Below are 23,912 nucleotides of genomic sequence, written 5' to 3' on the forward strand. Positions count from 1 at the left end.
AGCTTCACAGATACAAAATGAATAAATTGTCTGTCACTGTTCTTTCTTTAAGTGTGGCCTAAAGTCCTGTCTCACTTAGGTTTTTGTAACGCTAAAGTCATACTATTATTTTCAAAGTTACAAAGACTCTCTTGGTCTTCAAAATTTATCTATTTTAATTTAATAAAAACTGTATAAGACATCTAAGTTAATATGTATTATATTTAAATGCTAATGTATTTTTATGAAATTAGGAAGAGGTAGTGCAAATTTAGGTTTTGTTACTACTTTAGGTTAAAATTTCTACAAATTATGGAAGTCTTCCCAAAACAAAGAGGTTAGTTTTCATTCTCTAAAGGACTGTTGTTAGAAGTTTTCAAAAACAAATATCTCTTTGATGTAGCCTGGTAGTTTTGAGTTTGCTGATTAAAAAGACTCATGCTTCTATTTTTCATCTCCTTTGTATTATTTAATGTGTGGGTTGATTATTTCCTTGGGTATTAAAATATTTTATGAATTTATGCTTTAAAAATTGAAGAGTTTGATTAGTTGCATCTTGTCAAACCAGAGTATGAAATAATTACATTAAATACAATTAGTTAGCAAAGCAACAAATAGATTGTTTAAACCAAAGACAAGCCACATAGCATGGAATTTAGTGTTTATCCTCTTGTTTGTTTCTTTCAAATAATACAAGGCCATGAAATCATTATATTTCACATTTCAGGAGAGGTTTATTATACTTTACCAAGGTCAACAAAGAAGGAAAAGTGAGTCTTCTGAAGGCTCTCTGTAAATTGTTCTAAAGGCAAAAAGAACATGACCACTGAAATAATTAAATTTCTATAAAGAACGAATATTGCTAAGTCTTTCCTAGTGAGACGAGGCAACCTGTATTGTGAGTAGTTTATGAAACTCTTCTGAGGCCTAGGTCTGGAAGCTGCAGGGTAACTAGGAACATATTACCCACAGCGAATTGTTATTTGGGAGGATGAATGTCACATGATCCTTAGCACAGTTGAAAAGTCGACTCAGCAGGCTTTGGCTTAGTAATGTGCTTTGTTGTGAATCAGTGCCAGAGACAGCAGTGGGGAGACCAAGGGGGTGGCTGCAAAGAAAGCAAAAAGAGCAGTCTGACAGAAAGAAGAATGAACTGTCAAAGAAAATAAATCACAAGCGGAGCAGGACCAACTGATGACCTGCCACAAGCCTTCCCAGTAGGACTGCATGTGACCGACCCTGAAGTTGTCATATGGAGTGAGAGACCAGTGAATACCCTCATGATGTAGAGAAAGAACAGTCTTCTGCTCTGTGCTTTTTCTCTTTCCTTATAGATGCCCCGGCTTTTGGCATTTTGGTCCAGTAGGATTTTAAGAATAAAGTTGTATTTGTTTACAGTAAGAATGAAATCCTTTATCCAGCCATCTAGTAGAAACACAGTAACATTGCTGACATTTTAAGCTCAAATGCTTTTTCTTTTTAGCTATGTGAATTCGTGACAGAAATGACTTAGTTAACCAAAAGAGATAATTTTTTAGGACTCTTAATCACTATTGGATAATTGGCTTTTAAGTAATTGCATAAAAAACATTTAAAGATTAGCTTTTGAGTTACCCTCAAAACATAAACAAAATTAATTTACGTTTTCTTTCATCAGCTAAACAGCGTGAATGATGCTAAGGACAAGGCATCAAACGAACTTGATTCTACCAAACAGAAGATAGAATCTCACACTAAAAATATAAAGGTATTATGACTTGGAATAACTTTTTCCTATTGTATTAAGAAACAAATATGATTATCTAGGGAATACTTTAAAGTAGAGATATATGAAAATGTGTCTTCGTATTTTTTTAAGTACATTTGGATACAATTTTGATTATTATTTTTTATTGATTGAAGTAACAAGAATGTATTTTTCATTAAAAAAATCTTGGTTGGAAATTATTTTGGTTAAAGGAAAGATGTATTTCCCAGATTTAGTTATAATACTGTAGATTCAAAAAATGATTTAAGATTTAATGCCCAGCCTCAGATACATATTTGACATAATTTACATAAGCACATCAGTATTTGGAGTCGGTTTTCTTCATTTTAGGGTGGAGCAATTGTTTTTAGAGCATCATGCCTAGTAATGGGCTGAGACTGCACCTGGCTAAGGTCCAAGACAAGAGTTTATTTTATATTTTGCCCTGGTTTTGTGTACTACATCTTTGCAAGATTATACTGAGGCGAGTCTCAGAGTTGGAAATTTTTGTGTTGGTTCGTGTTGAGCTTGTCATGGACAGACTTCAGTAGAATTTGTTAATAAGGTTGGAGAATAAAGAGTTTGGAATTTTATGTCACACACTTGAGATTTCTATCAGTATTTGGATGTCATTGGGGAGTAAATGTTCTTATATTAAATGTAAAAGATTTCATTTAAAAATGTCATTTACATGTTATGAAAATTTTTTGAGTTACCAAGCTATCTTTTTAAAATAATGAATTAAAAGGAAAACTCCTTTTCAAAGAGCTTTTTGGAATTTAGCTATCTTATGAACATTTTATGATTCAGTGTTAAAACCTAATGGTTTTTTCTAACTTTTGAGTGAAAATAGTACACTTAGAAAACACATTCAATAAAATACCGTAATGTTGAACACTATAGTCAAATGCTTGCCCTTTGATTCTTCTATAGTAAAGCTTTGGGAGGTCTTCACTCTATATTTTGTGTTTGCATCCTTGACCCCTTTACTGGCTGGCCTTCATGCAAATCTTGTTTTGTATCTCTGGCAGGACCTTCAGGATAAACTGGCTGATGTCAGTAAAGAGTTAAGTCATTTACGCACTAAATGTGCAGACAGAGAGGCTCTTGTAAGCACTTTGAAAGTGGAACTACAAAATGTGCTGCACTGCTGGGAGAAGGAAAAGACTCGAGCAGCCCAGTCGGAGAGTGAACTGCAGAAGCTTGCCCAGGCTTTCCATAAGGATACCGAGGTATTACTGGAGATGCAATGCCCAGCAGGAAGGGACTTCACTAATCTCAGTTTTCTAAATATACATACATCAAGTGGCTGTTTTTACTCTGGTTTGGTTTAATTCAAAAAATTGTCCTGAACTGACTCTTTTGAAATATTCACACCAGGCACAGAATTGGTCACTCCGTTACATTCATGTTATCCTATTCTGGAGAGAAGTAATGAAGTTTAACCCCTCTCTCGAACATCATGTCCCAAGCACTTAGGTTCCTAACAGTCCTTTCAAATTTTGCCTATTTGCCAGTGACAAAATTATTTTTTTTTATTTCAGTAGTTGAGTAGCTTAGTATTTAGTAGTTTAGTATTTGGTTTTTACGGTTTTTATAATCAGGAGGAACTAGACTTGGCTCACGGTACTTCTGTTTACAGACTGTAATTATGGACAAGCCACATAACTTAGTCTCCCCACATCTCAGTTTCCTTATTTGCAAAACAGGAATAATATCAGCTTTAATGGACAGTCTCCTTACTCTTATAACTGTAGGGTATTAACCAACATTTAGGAAGAGACAAGCCCCACAATATTGAAACTTGATTTAGATGCTCTTGAGAGTTGCCTATTCATTTTTATTTATTAGTGAGTTCTTAAAATATTATTATTATTTTCTTAAAATATTATGATGAAACTTTTATATTCCGTATGAGCCTATATGAATGGAATTGTTATAGTATATATTCTCTTGCCTGTGGGATATAGAGCTAGTTTAGCTAGTGTGGAACTGGTTTATCTGAGTTGTCCTGCATATTGAGTTCATTACTCCAACAAATATGAACATGAATGCCAAGAGAGTAAAAAGGAAACATTCTTTCCACTCTTCTTACAGTCTGGGATTTAAATTGTGTCCACATGAAGGGGCTGGAATTGTTCTACACATCAGATAATGATTAAAGTGAAGGAAACTAGAAGCCTGCCTGTATTGTAAAGTCAGCATGTCTACAGCATTGTGGTTGGGTTCAACATGTGTGAATTGATTTTGGATCTTGAGATTCTCTTTTCATGCCAAATGGATGATTATCATGCATGGTTTATCACAGCCCAAGCAAAAAGGACATAATGGCGACACAATGAATTATCCTTAGGATGAACTTGATCATTTGGCAAAATGTAGAGGGTGAAGACTTTTAGTGCCTGAATATTACATTTAGTTAGTTATATTTAATAAGATTTTTGAACATCTCAACCCATTGAAAATGCAAAAGACATCCTTAATTGCTTAAAAAAGAAAAAGGCATAACATATTTATGAAGATTCTTCTGATACCCTCATTCAAGTTTGTGGTTATAACTGCATATTACAATTTTTTGGTTTTAACATGTTATATTTGGAAAACAGGTGGCATACAGAGAGAACTAGAGATACACATTTTGATGTATATATAGATGAAAAATAATATATATGAAAAATTTCACAATTTATAATTACAATTATTTATAATTACACAACCTTTACAAATGCTGTATACAGTTTGTCTTATGTAGAAGATTAGCATTTCTATTTTTTCCCCTCTCAAATTTTCTCCTTTTAAGAGTTTTCTTGCTGATCTATTAAAAAAAACTTAAAGGAACTTATTTTATCTAGATAAAATATCCTTTCGCAGCTTTACACTGACCTCATCTTGAGTTCCACTCTTTGGCATTTTATAGATGAAACACCTTATAAAGAGAGCCATTTGGCACTTTAGTAAATAAACTGTGTGCTCAAGATGGGATCAGCTCTTTACTGAATTCTATGACAGAATGTTTCTGGATTGTTAAACAGTGGATGGTTTAGTTACCACAATGACAATATACTTTTAAAGAACTTTTTATTACATATTTCTAATTGGACAGTTTCTAAAATATGTCTTAGGTGGCTGTGTCCATTTCTTTTGGCTGTTATTTTGTAATATTTAAACACCTATAAATGCCCAATGTGCCAAATACTATATGAACTTTCAGGGAAAACAAATGAGCCCCTCTTCCATATCTTTCATATCACTGTCTGCTTTGCCTAAGGGGCTAGGGATAGATTTCCTATAAGTGGTAAGCAAACTGGAATCTCTGGAGGAGGAAGAAAGCTGAGTAATTGTGTACATGTAAAGCACAGATATTGGTGTAACTTTGTCTTTAATGGGGTTGAATAACACTCTTCTCTCTGTATTGGTTTTCTGACTTAAATAACATCTGTTTTGGTGAATATAAATGTGAAATTATAGAATTACTACTGTACTGGCACCTAGTCAAAAGGGCTTAGAAACAATTAGTCCAGATACATCATGTCAGAGCTGATGAGAAAGGTGATGCCTGAGCAGGCACTTAGGTCACATCCTCAGCAGTAGCAGAGCTGGGGTCAGAACCCTGGTCTTCTAGCTTCTAGACTACAAATTTTGGTTTTGAATACCAAGTTTAAGCAATTCCAAGTTTTTGCTTGATGCTTAGTTTTGAATGTAAAAAAAAGTCACCCAAAATGACAGTATTTCAAGACTTGGGTATTTTAATTCCTTTCCAAGTTTTTGAAACAAATTCTTCCTCACGCGTAGCATGTGTTTTACTTCTTACAGTGTTGATATACTGAAATTAATTTCTTTTTTTCCTAACAGGAGAAGCTAACCTTTCTTCATACCTTGTATCAGCACTTGATAGCAGGCTGTGTGCTCATGAAACAACCAGAAGGCATGCTGGATAAATTCTCTTGGACTGAGCTTTGTACCGTCCTGCAGGAGAATGTTGATGCCCTGATCGCAGACCTCACCAGGGCTAATGAGAAGGTAACTGTCCTCAGGCACCAGATACCTCTATTAGATTCAGTGACATTTGTCCACATCACAGTATCATTAAGAGGGGCTGACACTCATCTTATTTCAAAAAGAATTTGTATGTTAATAATTCAATACCATTAATTATGGCTTGTCTACAGCTCAGTTTGATGCCATTGCTGTAGGCACATAAATGTGACTGAAGTGTGTGTGAAGTCTCTGAGCTCCACACTCTGTGCAGGACATGCTAATACCGCTAGCCAGTATTAGCCACAGGGACCTAATTAAAAGAAAATAAATTAATCTTACTGATGAAGCAATTCAAAGAACTTAGTCATTTACATGAATAAACCAACTCTTTATGTTAGCATAAAACAGAAACAAGATACAGTTATTCAAAAACACGATCTCAGAATTTTTGCCCAGGAAATAACGAGGTGTTACTTTAAAAGAACTTAAAAATTTAAAATTATGTTTATGCTATTTCTTGAATTGTAGCAAACCATGCATTACAAAACACATTCAGTGCTGTAGCGTGTATGAAGTATACATGGTGAAAACAGAAATGACTTATAGGAACACTTTACCATTCACCAGCCCAGGAATTCAGTCTTTCAAAATAAAAAAAACAAAACCAAAAACCCTTCTTTTGGTTACGGAAAATTAAAACAACTGAGCAGACCATTGTATTCCACCGTTAAAGATACTGATTCTCATCCTAGGTCTATCGAACTGGTCAGAACTGTAATATGTGGTCCAGTTTCCAGATCTTGGTTGCCATGGCATTTGCTCTTATGAGACATGAGGAAAAAACCTGTTACCTAAGTTTTTTTTTCCTCCAATCTGTTGAACTAATGAAACAGCATCTTGGCCCAATTTTAGAGTGAGAACATGTTACCTTGGTTCGATTGGCAAGCACAACCTTAAGCCCTGAGAAGTAAGATCAAGGAAATGAGGTAATAAATTGTGAGAAGCACAGATGCCGTTCATGATTGCGAATGTGTGCATAATGGGCTTGAAAATGACTGATAATGAAAATGAGTACATGTTTGAGCCCTCTGAAATGGTATTATGTTTTAATAGTTTTTCATAGTTTCAGAACAGTTATTGATTGTAGTATACATAGTATACATTAGATGATGATTTTCTTTCTAGTGTTTTAAATGTGAAATAAAAAATGATTTTAACATGCTGTTTTATTATATGTAAGATGTTGGTAGATTTGCAAATCTCATTGAAATATTTTGTTTCCCATTGAGATAAGTGAACAGCTAGAGCTTCGGTTCTAGAAGTAAGAATATTCTTCTTAATTTTCTCAGTGAAGTTGATTATAGAATGAGTAACTTTATTAGAGAGAGAAAAATTGATTTGTCCTCTAAACACACATACATAAATATGATACATTTTCACCTAAAATATGATAATTTGTCCTACTGATGTGTTTCTTTTTTTTTTTTGTTTTACTGATTTGTTTCTTAATTTTTGTTTTCATTTTAACTTAAGATTTGTATGTGAACTTTAGGAATCAAGCATAGCAGAAGATTTTGGATGGTGTTTGGGGTGGTGATACAAAGAAATGTTTTGTGAGCAAATCTCATTCTCTGTTGCATATCCTCACTTAGATAAGTCACCTGGAGTATATCTGCAAAAACAAGTCTGATACAATGAAAGAACTTCAGCAGACCCAGGAAGACACCTTTAACAAAGTGGCCGAGCAGATCAAAGCCCAAGAGAGCTGTTGGCACAAACAGAAGAAGGAATTGGAACTGCAGTACTCTGAGCTCCTCTTGGAGGTACAGAAGAGGGCACAGGTACACTGCTTCTGCAAAGAGCTTTAAAAAATAGCGAGCTCAGTCTTTCCCTCTTTCGAGTATTTTCTGTTAGTACCAATGCCAATCTGTTTAGAACTTTTTGAGGACCACATAGAATTTGTTAGGCATACATACATGTGATCATCGAACACATACACGTACTCACAAATGGATGTGTGTGTGTGCATGCATGTGCCTGTGTATGTATTAAGAATTATCTTATACTTAAGTTGGGAAGCAGATAGATTTTTGGTTAAAACATCCTAGACTGTACTGATCAATTAGATGCTAAAATTGTATTTCCCTTATTTATTTTTAAAATAAAAGGTTAAGAGATTTGGTAAAATGTGATAATCTTTTATCCAGTTTATCCCATTTGTAGGGGTTCGAATGTGAACCATCATTTTAATTCATCTTGGGTTGAAATTTGTTATACCTCCTAACATTATATAAGAACTATAGTTATAGGGATCCCTGGGTGGCGCAGCGGTTTGGCGCCTGCCTTTGGCCCAGGGCGCGATCCTGGAGACCCAGGATCGAATCCCACATCAGGCTCCCGGTGCATGGAACCTGCTTCTCCCTCTGCCTATGTCTCTGCCTCTCTCTCTCTCTCTCTCTCTCTCTCTGTGACTACCATAAATAAATAAAAATTAAGAACTATAGTTATAGTTGTAGACCCTGTAGCAAAATAACTGAGTGTAGGACATATCATGTCTTCTGTGTTGGATTCAGTTGAGAACAGAAATTATGGGTAGGTAACATAACCATATTTTTTCCTATACAAATTATTATCATCATAATTTATATTGTTAACTGTCATCCCTTACTGATCAGGAATAGCATAATGAATGATAGTGTATACTGTTTTTGGTGTTGACTTTAGTAGTAGTTCATGTATTTCCAAGATAAGATACTTAGGAACCTTAGTATGTAACCTCTTTATTTGGTCCATACTTATTTTGGTTCATACTCATATTGACAAGTTTAATTAAAAGAAAGAAACCATATTATTTTTGTTTGTCAATAAACAGTTTCAGATTGCTTAACATAATAGCATTATGCTTTCCCAAAGCTTATGCCTTTCTCTATGAATTTGAATGACTGAATACACTCTCTAAAAGTAGTCATGTGTTCAGTATTGCAGGGTACCATGTGATATGGTCTGCATTTTCTACTACTGAAATAAAGACCTAACAATTTATTATATTTTCTTTAGAGGGTAGCATTGACAGACAGTGAAGTAAACAGTTCTTAAGTGTACAGTTTGATGTTTTGATAAATGCGAAGACCCATGTAACCATATCTCACTTAAAACTTAAAATATTTCATTACCTGAGAAAGTTCTTCTGTGCCCTTTTCCAGTTTCCACTCCATAGGCAACCAGTGTTCTGATCCTCTCCTCACATATTACTTTCACTTGCTATCAGTTTCCTCTCAATGGAATTATTCAGTACATAATGTTTGTTAGTTGGCTTAGTTCACTCAAAATATATATATATATATTTTTTGGTGCTCCAGGTGAGGCACGAATCAAAATATTTTTTTGATACTCATCCATGTTGTTGTATGTGTTCGAAATTCATTCTTTTTTTATATTCAAGTAGTATTCTATTTTGTAATTACACCATAATTTGATAGAATGTGAGTTGATGGTTATTTGCAACAAATATTATTGTAGACGTATTTTGTTGACATATGGCTTTCATTTCTCTTGGTTAAAAATGCAATTGCTAGGTCATAGGGTAGGTGTATGTTTGTAAAAAAAAAGTATCAAAGTTTTTTCCATAATGGTTCTTTTATATTTCTACCACCAATATATGAGAGCTTCTATTGTTCTTCATCCTCTGCAATATTTGGTATTGTCAGTCTTTCAAATTTTAGCCATACTAGTGTTTTAAAAAGGTATTTCATTGTGGTTTTAATTCATATTTTCTTGGCGTTTAATGATGTTCAGTACTTCTCAGGTTCTTATTGGCCATTCATATGTCTTCTTTTGTGAAGTGTCTCTTCAGAGGTTTGCCCATTAAAAATTTGGGGTTATTTGTGTTTTTATTATTGATTTGTAAGAGTTCTTTAGATATTCTGGTGATAAATCCTTTGTTACACATGTATATTACAAGTTCCAATATTTCACTTGCCTTTTCATGATTTAATGGTTCTTTTGATGATCACAAACTAAGATTTTGATGAGGTCTAACCTATAAGTTTTTTGAGTATTTATTTTTATGTGGTAAGCAATGTTTCTATACTTGAAGGTTGTGCAGATAATCTCCTCTTGTTTCTTTTAGAAGTTTTAAAGTTTTAGCTTTTATGATTAGGTCAGCAATCCATCTCAAATTAATTTTTATATGTAATGTTAGATGGAAGCTGAGGTTCATTTTTCCCCTGTATTTCTTGTTCCCACACCATTGTTCATGACTCTACTTTTCTCATTGAATAGCTTTGGTCCCTTTGTGAAAAACAAAAAACGAAAAACAAAAAAACAAACAACTGACCATATACAAGAACCATAGGTTTGTTGGGTATCCCTACTGTTTTACCTTTTCTAGGATGTCATATAAATGGAATCATACAGTATGTAGCTTTTTGGGTCTTTTTTCCACTTAGCAAAATATGCTTGGAAATTATTCATGTTGTTGCAAATATCATTCCTTTTTATTGCTGAGTTATATTCCCTTGTATGATGTACCACTGTTTGTTTATACTTGCTCATGGGCTTTTGGGTTGTTTTTATTTTCTAGTGATGATGACTAAAGAACCTATCATGAATAGGTTGTTGTGTGATATAAGTTTTTGCTTCTTTTGGGTAAATACTTAGGGGAGTATGATTTCTGGGTTATATGGTAAGTACATATTTATATATTATATGAATGGTTATATGGTAAAAAACTATGAAATTGTTTTCCCAAGTGGCTGTACCATTTTGAGTTCCCACTAGCAGTGTAAGGGAGTTCTAATGGCTTTGCATTTGTGCCAGCATGTGGTTTCATAATCTTTTCTTTCCTGTTTAGATATTCTAGTAGGCGAGGAGTGATTGTGGTTTTAATTTCCATTTTCCCTAATGAATAATAATGTTGAGTGTTTTTTTTCATATGCTTATTTGCCATCTGTATATATTCTTGGGTAAATTATCTGTTCATATCTTTTACCCACTTTTTAATTGGACTGCTTGTTTCCTTGTCACTGAATTTTGAGAGTTGTTTATATAATTTTGAAAAGAAGCCATTTGTCAGATATGTGATTTGTAAATATTTTCTCCCATTCACTTAAAATTACTTTTGCAGAGCAAATGTTTTACATTTTTATAAAGTACATCTTATCAATTTTTTTCTTTTATGTACTATGCTTTTAGTGTTGTATCGAAGAATTTTGCTTAGTGCAAGGTCACCAAGATTTCTTCCTATTATTTTCTTCTCTATGTTTTGTAGTTTTAGGTTTTACAATAGGTCTTTGATTCATTTTCAGTAAATTTTTGTAAAGATAAGTATGGGCTGATGTCCATTTTTTTCATATGGATGTTTAATAATCCAGCACTATTTATTGAAAGATTGTCCTTCTCTGTTGAATTGCCTTTGTACTTTGTCAAAATCAATTTGCTATATTTGTGCAAGTCTATTTCTGACTTTCTCAATTCAATAATGTTCCATATATTTATGTATCTAGTCATTTTTAATACTCTACTGATTTGATTTTTGTAGGTTTTTAGGAAGTCTTGAAATTAGGGAGTGTGACTTTTCCAACTTTCTTCACTTTCTATCAGGCTTTTTTTTTATTGGATAAATTTAACCTGGAACATTCTGTAAATTTAAGATGTACATCATGTTAATTTGATACATTTATATATTGTAATATGGTTGCCATTGTAAGGATATTTATCACATTTTATACTTACAGTGCAATATTATTATTGTCTATGTTCAGTAAACTGTGCATTTAATCTCTATCACTATTTTAGTACTCATAGCAAGTTTGTACCTTTATGCAGCATCAATTTAATCAATTTAATCCCTGTACTTCAATCCCGCATCCCCTAGTAACCACTGTTTCACTTTCTATTGTTGTTTATTTGTTTGTTTTGTTTTTGTTTTTTAGCATATTTGATCTTTTGAGATTCCATGTATAAGTACTTCTCCTTATCTGGCCTATCTCATTTAGCATAATGTGCTCACAGTCCGTCTGTATTTTTGCAATGATAGGATATCCTCCTTTCTCATGGCTGAATAATATTTCATTGTGTGTTATATATCACATCTTTTTTATCCATTCATCTGTTGATAAGCATTTGGTTGTTTTCCTATCATGGCTCTTGTGAATAGTGCTGCAGTACTGTATATGAGGGTGCATATATCTCATCAAATACCTGTTTTCATTTCTTTGAAATGAAAATATTCCTTTGAGTATATTCCCAGACGTAGAGCTGCTGGAATGTATGGTAGGTGTTTTTTCAAGTTTTTGAATGACCTCCATATTGTTTTCCATTGTGGTTGGACTACTTTACATTCCCACATTCTCTCCAGCACCTGTTGTCTCTTGTTTGCTCGATAGCCACTCCAGCATGTGTGAGGTGATATCTCAGTGTGGTTTTAATTTGCATTTCTCTGATGATTAGTGATGTTGGGCATCTATCTGCTTATGTGCTTGTTAGCTATTTTGATGTCCCCTTGGAAAAATATCTATTTAGTCCTTCTGCCCATTTGAAAAAATGGGATTACTTTTTCATTATTAAGTTGTGTTACTTCTTTATATATTTTGGATATTAACCCTTCATTTAATGTATTGATCTGCAAAAATTGTTCCCCATTTAGTAGGCTGCCTTTTCATTTCGTTAGTTTCTTTTGCTGTGCAGAAGCTTTTGAGTTTGATGTAGTCCTGTTTGTCAATTTTTGCTTATATTGTTTGTGCTTTTGGTGTCATATGCAAAAAATCATTGCTAAGTATCAGTGAGCTCCTTTACTATTTTCTAGGAGTTTCTTGGTATCAGGTGTTATATTTAAGTCTTTTTTTAAAGATTTTTTTTTTTTAAGATTTTATATATTTACTAATGAGAGACAGAGAGAGAAGCAGAGACACAGGCAGAGGGAGAAGCAGGCTCCTTGCAGGGAGCCCGATGTGGGACTCGATCCCGGGTCTCCAGGATCAGGCCCTGGGCTGAAGGCAGTGCTAAACCGCTGTGCCACCTGGGCTGCCCCTATGTTTAAGTCTTGAGTTAATTTTTGTGAGTTGTTTGAGTTAGGGGTCCAATTTAATTGTTGTGCATGTGTTCCTCCAGTTTTCCCAGCACCATTTGAAGATAATATCTTTTACCCATTCCATGTTCTTGGCTCTCTTGTCGAAATTAGTTGATTGTAGATACCAGGATTTAGTTCTGGGCTCTCTGTTCTGTTCCATTGGTCTATGTGTCTATTTTTGTGCCAGTATAATATTGTTTTTATTACTATGGCTTGCTGATAGTATCTTATATATATAGAAAACTATTTTTTTCAAGATTTTACTTATTTGTGAGAGACAGAGAGAGAGGCGAGACATAGGCAGAGAGAGAAGCAGGCTCCCTACAGGGAGCCTGATGTGGGACTTGATCCCAGAACTCTGGAATTACAACCTGAGCCAAAGGCACAAGCTCAACCACTGAGCCACCCAGGTGCCCCTATATAGAAAACCTTAAAGAGCCAATCAAAAAACTGTTGGGATTAATCCGTAATTTCTGTAAAGTGGCGGGACAAAATCAACTTACAGAAATCATGAAACATTGGAAAAAGAAATAAAGAAAACTATCCCATTCACAATAGCATCAAAAATAGTAAAAGTTAGGAATAAATTTTACCAAGGAAGTGAAAGATCTGTACAATGAAAACTGTAAGACTTTACTCAAAGAAAGTGAAGACATAAACTAATGGAAAGACATTCTGTGTTCATGGATTGGAAGGTTTCATATTGTTAAGATGGCTGTACCATCCAGAAGCCATCTACAGATTCAGTGCATTCCCCATCAAAATACCAAAGAAAAATAATTCTAAAATTTGTATGGAAACACAAAGGACCCCAATAGCCAAAGCAGTCTTGAGGGAAAAGAACAAAATGAGGTATATCAAACTTCCTAATTTCAAACTATCTTATCTGTGTTATGGCATAGTAATTCATTTTCCTAACTAAGAGAGTCAGTTACCACAAATGCTAATGTTTTAAGAGAGGCTCTCACTGAAGACTTCTTTCTCAAGACCATATGACATGCTAGGCTTTGATCCATGGGTATGCAAATTGAAAGTAACTCAATATTCTTAAAAGTACATTAATAATATTATGTTATTTTTTAAATATTATATTCTTATATATTGTTATATTGTCTATATTATTTATATACATATTTGAATTTTCATAAAGTATAATTGAATACACAGCAATTCATTTGGGTTTTATAGTTGGTAAATAGCTATTATGCATATTATGGGATGTATATATTTTATTTTAGGAAATTTTGTTATGATTAATTCTGTATTTTGGCTTTTTTCTTCCAAAGCTACAATGCAAATAGTATTATTTTCATTTTATATTACTTAATATATTTTCAAAAATTATGTTGATAAAACCATGAAGAACAAAATCCACAGTTGTTGCGTAGGATTTTAGGTTGTAGAGGACATTTGGTGTTAGATGAACATATCTATTACAAGAAGCCTTCTGCCAGAAAACAAATGACTTATCTATAGGACTCTGTGTTTAATGTTTGATTATTGTAAAGAAATGGCTCGTAAGAACTGAACTACTGTCAGAACTTCCTTAGTAGAATAAAGATTTTTTTTTAAAAGATTTTATTTATTTATTCATGAGAGTCACAGAAAGAGAGAGGCATAGACATAGGCAGAGAGAGAAGCAGGCTCCATGGAGGGAGCCCAATGAGGGACTCAATCCCAGGACTCCAGGATCATGCCCTGAGCCGAAGACAGACGCTCAACTGCTGAGCCACTCAGGCATCCCATAGAATAAAGATTTTTGCCTATCAGTGAAGGATGGTTAGCCTTGATGTAATATTTATTGTAAATACTTTAGGTTTATTTGGCATCTTAATAAAATCAAGTGAGTTCAGAATGGAGAACAAAAATCAAATTCAGGTTCATCATAATATATTGCATTTTATTTCTCTTGTATGACAGTATTTTTTTTTCTTGTATGACAGTATTAAGAATACATTTGGCAAGAAATCTGAGTTAATGTTATTGGATGTTAAAACTTTCTTTTCTTTTTAATTGAATTCCAAAAATATTCCAAGCTCAGCTTTGTTTATATTGTTGAAGGTGATAGGTGTACATGCCTGCCTGGAATGATTCACCGGGAGTTAGTTTGACAAATCCTGTGCACACCACACATTGATGGACTCTGAGTTGGTATGAAAGGGTACCTCTAATGAAATAGCAGAAAGTCTTCTGCTTCTGAAGTAATTGCTCTAGAAATTATTTTTTTTTCTTTTAAGGCCATCAATTGAATCTACACAATGTTCAATGCTTGATACATTTTTCAATGCTTTTTTTATTACTTTGCGGGCCTCCTTTTACTTAAGCCCAACGACAACCATGTGAGATAGGTCATTTAAGCATCATTTCTGTTTCACAAATGAGAAAACCAAGGTTCAGAGAACTGGTACCACTTGTGTAGTGAGAAAGTTCTAGAGTTGGGGTTAGAATAGAGGTAACAGATGTAAAATGTTCAGCCCTTTACTTGGCAGTTAGAAATTGCAAAGTGAAAAAAAAAAAAAAAAAGAAATTGCAAAGTGAGAGGGATGCCTGGGTGGCTCAGTGGTTGAGTGTCTGCCTTTGGGTCAGGGTGATCCCGGGGTCCTGGGATTAAGTCCCATATCAGGCTACCCCCAGGGAACCTGCTTCTTCCTCTGCTTATGTTTCTGCCCCTCTCTCTGTATTTCTTATGAATAAATAAATAAAATCTTTAAAAAAAAGCAATTGCAGAGTGAACATTATGTACTGTTTTTAATACATTATCATCATCCTGATCTTCTAGTCCATTTTGTATTACACTACAACGCGTTTCTTTTAGAAATATATGCTGCTTTTGTATATCAAATAATACCTGAAAATGGATCTAGTGACAACTCAGTTTCTTATTTCTTGAACTCGCATTTCCAAATGATTCTTGATTGATTAATAATTAAACATAATAATGCATGAAATACCTAACTAGTGATTTACTGTCAGCCATCCAGAGATGCTAGTTTCCTTATCTCTTATTTCTCTCAGGCTTCTTTTTTTTCTGAGACTGAATTTTTGTATATTCTATTACAAAATTGTTGTAATAGGTAAGAGTATCAAGACAACTTTTACATAATGTATTTAATAGTAACAAACATATACATGATATACCAGATATATAGGGCACTGTGTTCCATGCTGTGGTATTAACAAAGAACTGTAATACTTAGTTCTTTCCTCAAAAACTGTCAATTTTAGTTGGGAGGTCATTATATAAACATACAAGAAATTAACTAATGTAAGGTTTATCACAACAACTCTGTAATTAATTCCCAAGAGAGTGTTATAAATGTTGAAGAGGAGGCGGTCAAATTTTGAAGTTTTTATAGAGGAGACTGGAGCACCCGGGGTGCTCTTGCCAGGGACTGAAAACCCACAAGGAAAGGAGACATGAGGCAGGTCAGAATTGAGAGATAGTGGTGACTTATCATCAATCTGTTGTAGTATCTTTTAATGGTTGGTAAATAAAGCATCTTGCCATATTGACACCTTTATTCTCAGTCTAATGATAAGGAGAATTCTGTTCTTTTCTGTTCTTTTGAAGGTTTGGCTCATCCAAAGGGCATTTTTAAATTTTTACTGCTTTAGAAACGAGTAAATGCAGACACAGACCATTTTGGCACATAATATTTTTGCCATGCTAGACTTGTAAAATGAAGTTAGTGTTTTTAAGTAAATAATTATTATGAGATTTGAATATATATATGTGAAGGTCAGGTAGTGGAATTTCTAGGTCATATATAGTAACTCCATATTTAACTTTTTGAGGAGCTGCCAAACTGTTTTCAAAAGTTGTTACATCATTTTAATATCTCCCCCAGCAAGTTATGAGGTTTCCATTTTCTTCACAAAATATGTTTTATTTTTAACAGAGAAGCATTTACATCATAAGATAAGCAGGTGAATTTATTGTATTGTACAATATTACCATTCCATAAAAAGACAAGGTAATGCAGCTTGTAAAAATAAGACATTTTAAAATGAAGTCCTTTGATGTCTGTGTATCATTGAGTATCCAGTTTGCATTTTATCTTTTGCCAGCATAAAGAATAAGAACTCAGGAAGCAAAAATGATAAAAAAAGAATATTACTCCCTAGGGAAGTGTCTAATTTCTGGCCTAAAGTGTCAGAGTTCACATAGCACTGTAAGGCTTCCCACGGAGCCTGCGAATTTCAGGAAGTTAGTGCGTGATTCATTAAGCAAAGAAGGTATCTTTTCCCCCCATTTTGGATGCACTTTGAATTTATCAGATAGTAGAGGAAAAACTAGTGAAATTATATACTTTTTTTGATATGCCAAAGAAATATGTATAAAAGATATCAATACAATATTTTTATGGTTTCTTAAAATTCTTCAAGATAAGAGTGTTGTTTTGGAGGAATTTGCAAATGTTATTTTTGAAATTAAACACACCAAGGAGCAGGTTCTTTCAGTACTAGGAATGCTTTTGTCCCATATGAAGGCGATGTTCCTTATGTTTGCTTTAAAAATATTGGCCTTCAATCTCCTTGGGTAAAGAACAGGATTTTTTTTTTAAGGGGAAAATTGCTTTTATTGCTGCTTCCAGTCTTACCATCAAACAAGCTTTGTTCTTCAAGAATAATTCACAATAAATAATGCAGTACCTCTGAATGTCCCTGTGGAATATTAGAATTAACTTTAAAACAGAATCCTGACATGTTGATAAGTTCCAAATTATATTTGGAAATTATATCTTTTTTTTATTATATTTTTCTTCTTCTTATGTTTGTAAAGCTTTTTATTCATTGGTTATATATTCACTGCCTATTCAATGCTCATTTTTCAATGAGCAAAAAACTTGCTAAGCACCAAGGAACATCTTCTAAAGGATTATTTAATTTTTTCAATATTTACTAAATACCTATACGGTGTAGAGCACTGTGACAGGCACTATAGTAAATACTTCCGGCTTCTAGGAATTAGCAGTCTGTTGTACTTGAGGGAGAGTAGATATACACACATGAAATAAGTAAGTAGCAGTGTAGGAATTAAACATCTGAGTGGTATAATTAAGTTCAGAGAAGGTCAAGATCAGTGTGAGTCAAGATTATAGTGGAAAGTGTCATGGAATAGATAGACCCTGAAATGGACTCTGAAGATTATTAGGATTTAAATAGTGTTAGGGGAGTTAGAAAGGAAAGGACCTGGGGGTACTAGAGAACATGGTTAAATTATGAGAGGAAGTGGTGAGTTTCATGTCTGAATAGTAAAGGAGCAGACCTTTCTCTCCTTTTTCATCAGGTTGAGGATCGTGGGAGAAGTTGAAGACTTTGCAGCAGAAGGCATGTGGGGGAGTTGTGACTCAAGGAGAACCTTGGTTCAGTAAAGACAAGGAGGTTAAACAAGAGGATTGGACTGATCTAATCTGACAGTAGCATTGAAGTGGGCATGAATGGTTGATGGTGAATAGCTGGAACTGACACGAGTAGCAATGGAGATGGATCAGGATGTATTTTATTGGTAAACTCAACCTTACTTGCTGATGGCTTTGGTTTGGAAATGTAGAGAATAGGGTGAAAGGAGGAATTAAGACTGACTACAAAGTTTTTGATTTGAACAGTTGGGTGGATGTTGGTACCATTTATTGATATAAAGAGGACTATTATGGACATGTTTAGGAGGCAAATCAATAGTACTGGACTGCATACTTTAGCTTGAGAGGACTATGAAGTAGCTAAGTGGAGATGCCTGCGGGGCATTCAGATCTGTGGCTCTGCATCTCAGTGGAGACAGTAGGGATGCAGAAATGTGATTGTTAAGAAATGAACAAAACTCTCATTATTAATGTTATTGAGGTTTTTGGGTTAATATTTGTCAATAAGAGTTTTATTAAATATTTAGCTTCATTATTTTTAAGTCTTTAATTCACTCTGCCAATTAATTCTAGTTATCTAGTTGAATATTTGGTTGATTTTTTAAAAAAGATTTATTTATTTATTTAAGTGAGAGAGAGAGAGAGATTGCAGGGGCGAGAGGGGCAGAGGGAGGGGGAGAGAAAATTCAGGCAGACTACCTACTAAGCACAGAGCCAAATGGTGGGGCTTGATCTCAAGACCCTGAGATTATGACCTGAGCCGAAACTAAGAGGCTGATGCATAACCAATTGTGCTACCCAGGTGCCTCTTGGTCTGGTTGATTAAAAAAAAAAAAAAATCAGTACCTGGGATCTTGATTATAATTACTTAAACCAAGATTGGCTGAGGACAACAGAGTTATTAGACAACTAAATAGTATTTATTTATTTTTAAAAAATATTTATTTGAGAGAAAAAGAGAGAGAACGAGCAAGGATGGGGGTTGCAGAGAGAGAGAGGGCAAAGCAGACTCCCCTCTGAGCAGGGAGCCTGATGTAGGGCTGATCCCAGAACCCTGAGATCATGACCTGAGCCAAATGCAGATACTTAATTGACTGAGCCACCCAGGTGTCCCATTAAATAGTGTTTAGAAATTATTTATTTTTATTTTTTAAATTTAGTTTTTTAAAGGATATATACACCCCTATGTTTATTTTTTAAATTAGTTTCAGAGATAGAATTTAGAGATTTTCAGTTTTTACTTATAAATAAACTTCATATGTATTCTTAGTCTTATTTTTACTGTTTAAGTTGTCTGTGAATGGGATCTGTTTCTTACAAAACAAATCATAGGAGTCTCATGAAATCATCCATAGTGGTAGTAATTAATTTTAATCAGCACTTTTAAAAGTATAATCATTACAAATGATGAAAATTTGGGGGCCATAGAATGACATAAGGATATTAAAAAATTGCTTTTTTTACATTGCTACTGCTTCTGCCAGGTAGCTTAAATGAAAACGGGCCATGCAAGCCCAGAATCTCAATTCTGTTTTAAAACATTCCAGCTTGTTCCTGGTTTTCTCTCTATATAGAGAAGTGGAGTGTTTTGGGTATTGTATTTCAGATTTTTATCCATTTCTGTCCACTTTTTTAAAAATTTAAATTCAATTAGCCGACATAAAGTACATAGATCGACGTTTTGATTATTCTCTCATCCCCATCTCAGGACTCCTTGTTTCTGGCTGCCTTTCTAAAATGTTTTTTACCTTCAGCCCGATGCTCTGAAGTGGGCCAGCTGTATATAGTAGAAGAGTTTGAGATCTATCATGTGCTAAAATTAACTAAATCTTTTCCAGAATGGGCTTGCTTTATTTTCAACTCTCTTCCTTTATAATTAAAAAAATTTTATTTTATTTATTTAAAACATTTTAATTCCAGTATAGTTAACATATTTTCTTTCAACATATGTTCTTTCAACAACCCATTCGATTTTGACCAAAGACTTCGAATATTATTTCAAAATATTTAAAATATCTTTAGCAAATATATCTCTTCACTTTTTTTGGTTGTTGTTGTTCAATGAGAGTGTTTTTTGTTGAAAACACACTTCTGCCTGCGACTTGGAGAACTGTGAATGTGTAAAATAGGCAGCACCTGATTGGGTTAATTTTTATGTCTGCTACCTAGCTATGGCCAGTATGCTTCTTTTATCTTGGATTTCCTATAATTTTCCTGTTTTCCCCTCCAACTGAACTAGTGGAATTGAACTAGTGGAAAATATGGAATTACCCTTTATAACTTCTATTTGCTTCTCTCATTCTACCCCCACTCCCTGCAACTCTTGGCAGTCTTTATTAATATTTCTGATTCTCCCATCCATTAACTAAAGCAGAGTGAATTCCAGGATTTTATGGCTTCTCCTAGCTTTCCAGATAGTTTAAGTTCCTTACCTTAATCATCTATTATCTATCTACTTGTCAATTTTCCATCATTCTCATCTTCAGGCATTCTGAATTGTTTCTATTTCTTTAGAATACATTATCCTGTGTTTTTTGTTTTTTTTTTTTTTTTGGCTCTTCCTTTTCTACAACACTGGTCTTCCTGCCTTATTTAGCCACAATTCATGTCAGTTTTCTCTTTTCTTAAAGATTGTCTTCCTTGAAAGGGTATTTGCCATCTGCTTCCAAGTGGTCCACTTGGCTAGTGGTTTTCAGAGTTTCTTGCTTCTTTCAGCTGCTCCCAGTGGGATACCACTTCCTTTACAAGTGTTTTTATATGGAGCTCTGGGACACAGTCCCAGTGATGAAATCCTGCTACCACAGATTGGCCATCGGGGGAGATGTGGTTAGGGGCAAGCCACAGTTTCTTTATTTCCCTATTCTTTTATTTTTCTATTTTTCATACTACCACCATAGATGTGACTGGGTCAGACTTTAGAGAAGAGTTGGATTAAATAAAGGGAATTATAATATAGAAACATTTAAAACCATGTCCAAAATACTGTTTTTCCCCTGCTCTGGGGAAAGCATCCAAAAAGTTGAATCCTTCAGAGAGTGGCTTCTTGTATACTTCCGTTACTTGTTTGTAATCAGGACAGAACCTCTGAGGGCCTTCTTCTACTCACTGTGCAACTTTTGGGAATCTCATCCCCTAATTTTGGGGTTGGATTTGGTCCAAGAGTTACTTTTCTCAGAATATATTTCTACAAGTTTGAATTCTTTTGGCTACTGCCTATCAACATTATCATGGTAGGCTTTGACATCAAATCTTGAGGAGTAGGCAAGAGTTTGTATTACTTTCTCCAACTCTGATCAATAAATTCTTATAGGGTAGCTATGATTAGCTTCCTTATCAGTAGGTTTTTTAAAAAATTCTTTCTCTTATATACCTTACTACCTTTGTCATATCCCTCCAAAAGCCTATCAATATCATTTTGTGCTAACTCCCTTTTGTTTACCTCTGACAGTCTGGCATAGTTTTATCATAGCATTATGCCACAATAATTGATTTGCTTGTCTGTTTTTCTAGCACATGGAGTTTAGTGAGTAATCAATAAATATTTATTGAGTGATAAATAAATCAGTAAAGGAAACTAGGATCTGTTATCTTCTGAAATTTACTCTATCTCAGCAGTTCCTTAATGATTTGGCATAAGATTTCATAGAGAAATAGTTTATTTTCTAGCAATTAAAGCATGTTGTCTGCAGTTAAAATTTCTTTGTGTTTCAAATTGTTTTGGATTGCAAGTTCCTTGATGAGGGAAAAAGGATCAGAGAACTGCTGAGGCCCAGCTTACAGTTAGTATTTCCTCCCACCACTGGAACTGCCGTTTTGCTCAGTGTTCTCTCTTGGGAAGGTAAGAGAAAGCTGAAATGAGAGAGTTTGCCCTGAGAATCAGACCGTATCCAGTAAGTGGCAGTCAGGTGCTATTTGTTGTATTTATTAAAAGACTTTATTTAGTCAAAAAAAAAAAAAAAGACTTTATTTATTTGAGAGAAAGAGAGAGAGAGAGAGCGCGCGCGCGAGCGAGCACGAGCGTGCTTCTGGGTGGGAGGGGCAAAGAGGGAGGGAGAGAAACAGACTCCCTGCTCAACAGGAAGCCTGATGTAGAGTTCCATCCCAGGACCCTGAGATCATCACCTAAGCCAAAGACAGACACTTAACTGACTGAGCCACCCAGGCATCCCTGTTTCTTGTGTTATTGATTTAGCTCTTTGTTTATTCTGGTAAAATGTAAAGACTTTTTACATATAGGAGAACTTCTGTTGGTGGGTAATTTCTCTTTAAAAGCAGGAAATAAAAGTTTGGGAAGAATGGAAGAGGGGAATTTTTCCTTTCTACAGTTGTATATTTATGCATAAGTGTACAGGAAATTCATGGAGTACTTTTAAATTTATGTGTTCGATTTTATGTGAAGCTTCTATGTAAAAGGATTTAAAAATCAATGTGCACATTTAGGTCTAAGCTGTTAGGCCCACTATTGCTCTGTCATACTTGTTTTTGATATTTGGAACAGAGATCTCTTGAAGAAGTTGTTGTCAGCGAAAGTTTGTTTTCTTTCTGTAAAGAAGACGTAATAAAACACTTCCTTATTTCAAATATTTTATTTGACTTACAGAAATTTCAAGAAATTGCTGAAAAAAATATGGAAAAATTGAATCGTATTGAGAAGTCACATGAACAGCTGGTTCTTGAAAATTCACGCTTCAAAAACATGTTATCACAGACTCAAAGGGAACAAAGATCCTTGCTGGCAGCTTGTGCATTAATGGCTGGTGCCTTATATCCTCTCTACAGCCGATCATGTGCCTTATCTACACAGAGAGATTTTCTCCAGGAGCAGGTCAACACCTTTGAGTTGTTCAAACTCGAAGTTAGAACTCTAGCCCAGGCTTTGTCAAGTGTAGAGGAAAAGAAGCAAGAGGAAGCCAAGTTGAAGAAAAAACCATTCAAAGGATTGATACGTATATTCCGGAAAGGTGTTATTGCAATTTTGGCAGCAAACAGGCTCAAGATTTTGGGCCAGTCATGTGCTTCTCTTTTTACCTGGATGGAAAGTTTCAAAGAAGGAATAGGCATGTTAGTGTGTACAGGAGAGCCTAAAGACAAGCATAAATTTCCAAGTAAGATGATTTATGCTTTTTAAAATTGAAGTTGAATAAAATCATATACAATGTGACTATGTTTAGCCATTATGTAAAAACTTAAAAAATCATTTAATATGTCAAATCATGTAACACAGTCCCATGTGTAGGTAGATATGTATCTGTGTACGGATATTTAAGCATATCCGTATATTTAAGCATAAATTAGGTTTTGATTTTCTTGTTATGAACATTAAAATGTAAATAATGTGGCAAATATAATTTCTATTTTGTTTAGCTTTATTCTATATATATTTTTAGCTTTATTATATCTGAATGCTCTTTTCATAGTAAAGTGGGTAGTGATTTTTTCAAATAAGTCAATCCAGAGACTCTGTCCTATTTAAAATTAGTTACCAATATGATTTATTTTCACTTTCTGTGAATCAGTATAAAATGATCAGAGTTAAAAATCTGTTGAGGAATTGAAGGAAAATGAGACAAACGCGAATTTTCCAATTAAGTTTTTTTAAATGCTTGATTATTCTGAGGAAACAGTGATTTCAATTTTTAACTTTTAAAGATTTATTTATTTATTTATTCATTCATTCATTCATGAAAGACACACACAGAGAGAGAGAGGCAGAGACATAGACAGAGGAGAAGCAGGCTCTATGCAGGAAGCCTGATGTGGGACTTGATCCTGGGAC

The 23,912-nt window shown here is 34.2% G+C and overlaps 1 protein-coding gene across 19 annotated transcripts in view; it reads left to right on the forward strand.

The window, feature by feature from the left end:
* The window catches only part of CCDC171 (coiled-coil domain containing 171), a 467,902-nt gene that overhangs the window by 126,006 nt on the left and 317,984 nt on the right, over positions 1 to 23,912 (forward strand). For 18 of the 19 annotated variants that reach the window (XR_012037998.1, XR_012037999.1, XR_012037996.1 and 15 more), the window contains 5 exons: positions 1,637 to 1,726; positions 2,758 to 2,958; positions 5,579 to 5,746; positions 7,357 to 7,545; positions 22,737 to 23,241. Coding sequence is in view for 15 of the 19 variants with exons in the window: in XM_072841423.1 (XP_072697524.1) it covers positions 1,637 to 1,726; positions 2,758 to 2,958; positions 5,579 to 5,746; positions 7,357 to 7,545; positions 22,737 to 23,241 (1,153 nt within the window). In the remaining 4 variants the exon portion in view is untranslated. The remainder of the gene's footprint in view (positions 1 to 1,636; positions 1,727 to 2,757; positions 2,959 to 5,578; positions 5,747 to 7,356; positions 7,546 to 22,736; positions 23,242 to 23,912) is intronic. The other variant, XM_072841424.1, reaches the window with a different exon arrangement.

Source organism: Canis lupus, chromosome 10, assembly GCF_048164855.1.
Source record: "Canis lupus baileyi chromosome 10, mCanLup2.hap1, whole genome shotgun sequence".
Lineage (NCBI taxonomy): Eukaryota > Metazoa > Chordata > Mammalia > Carnivora > Canidae > Canis > Canis lupus.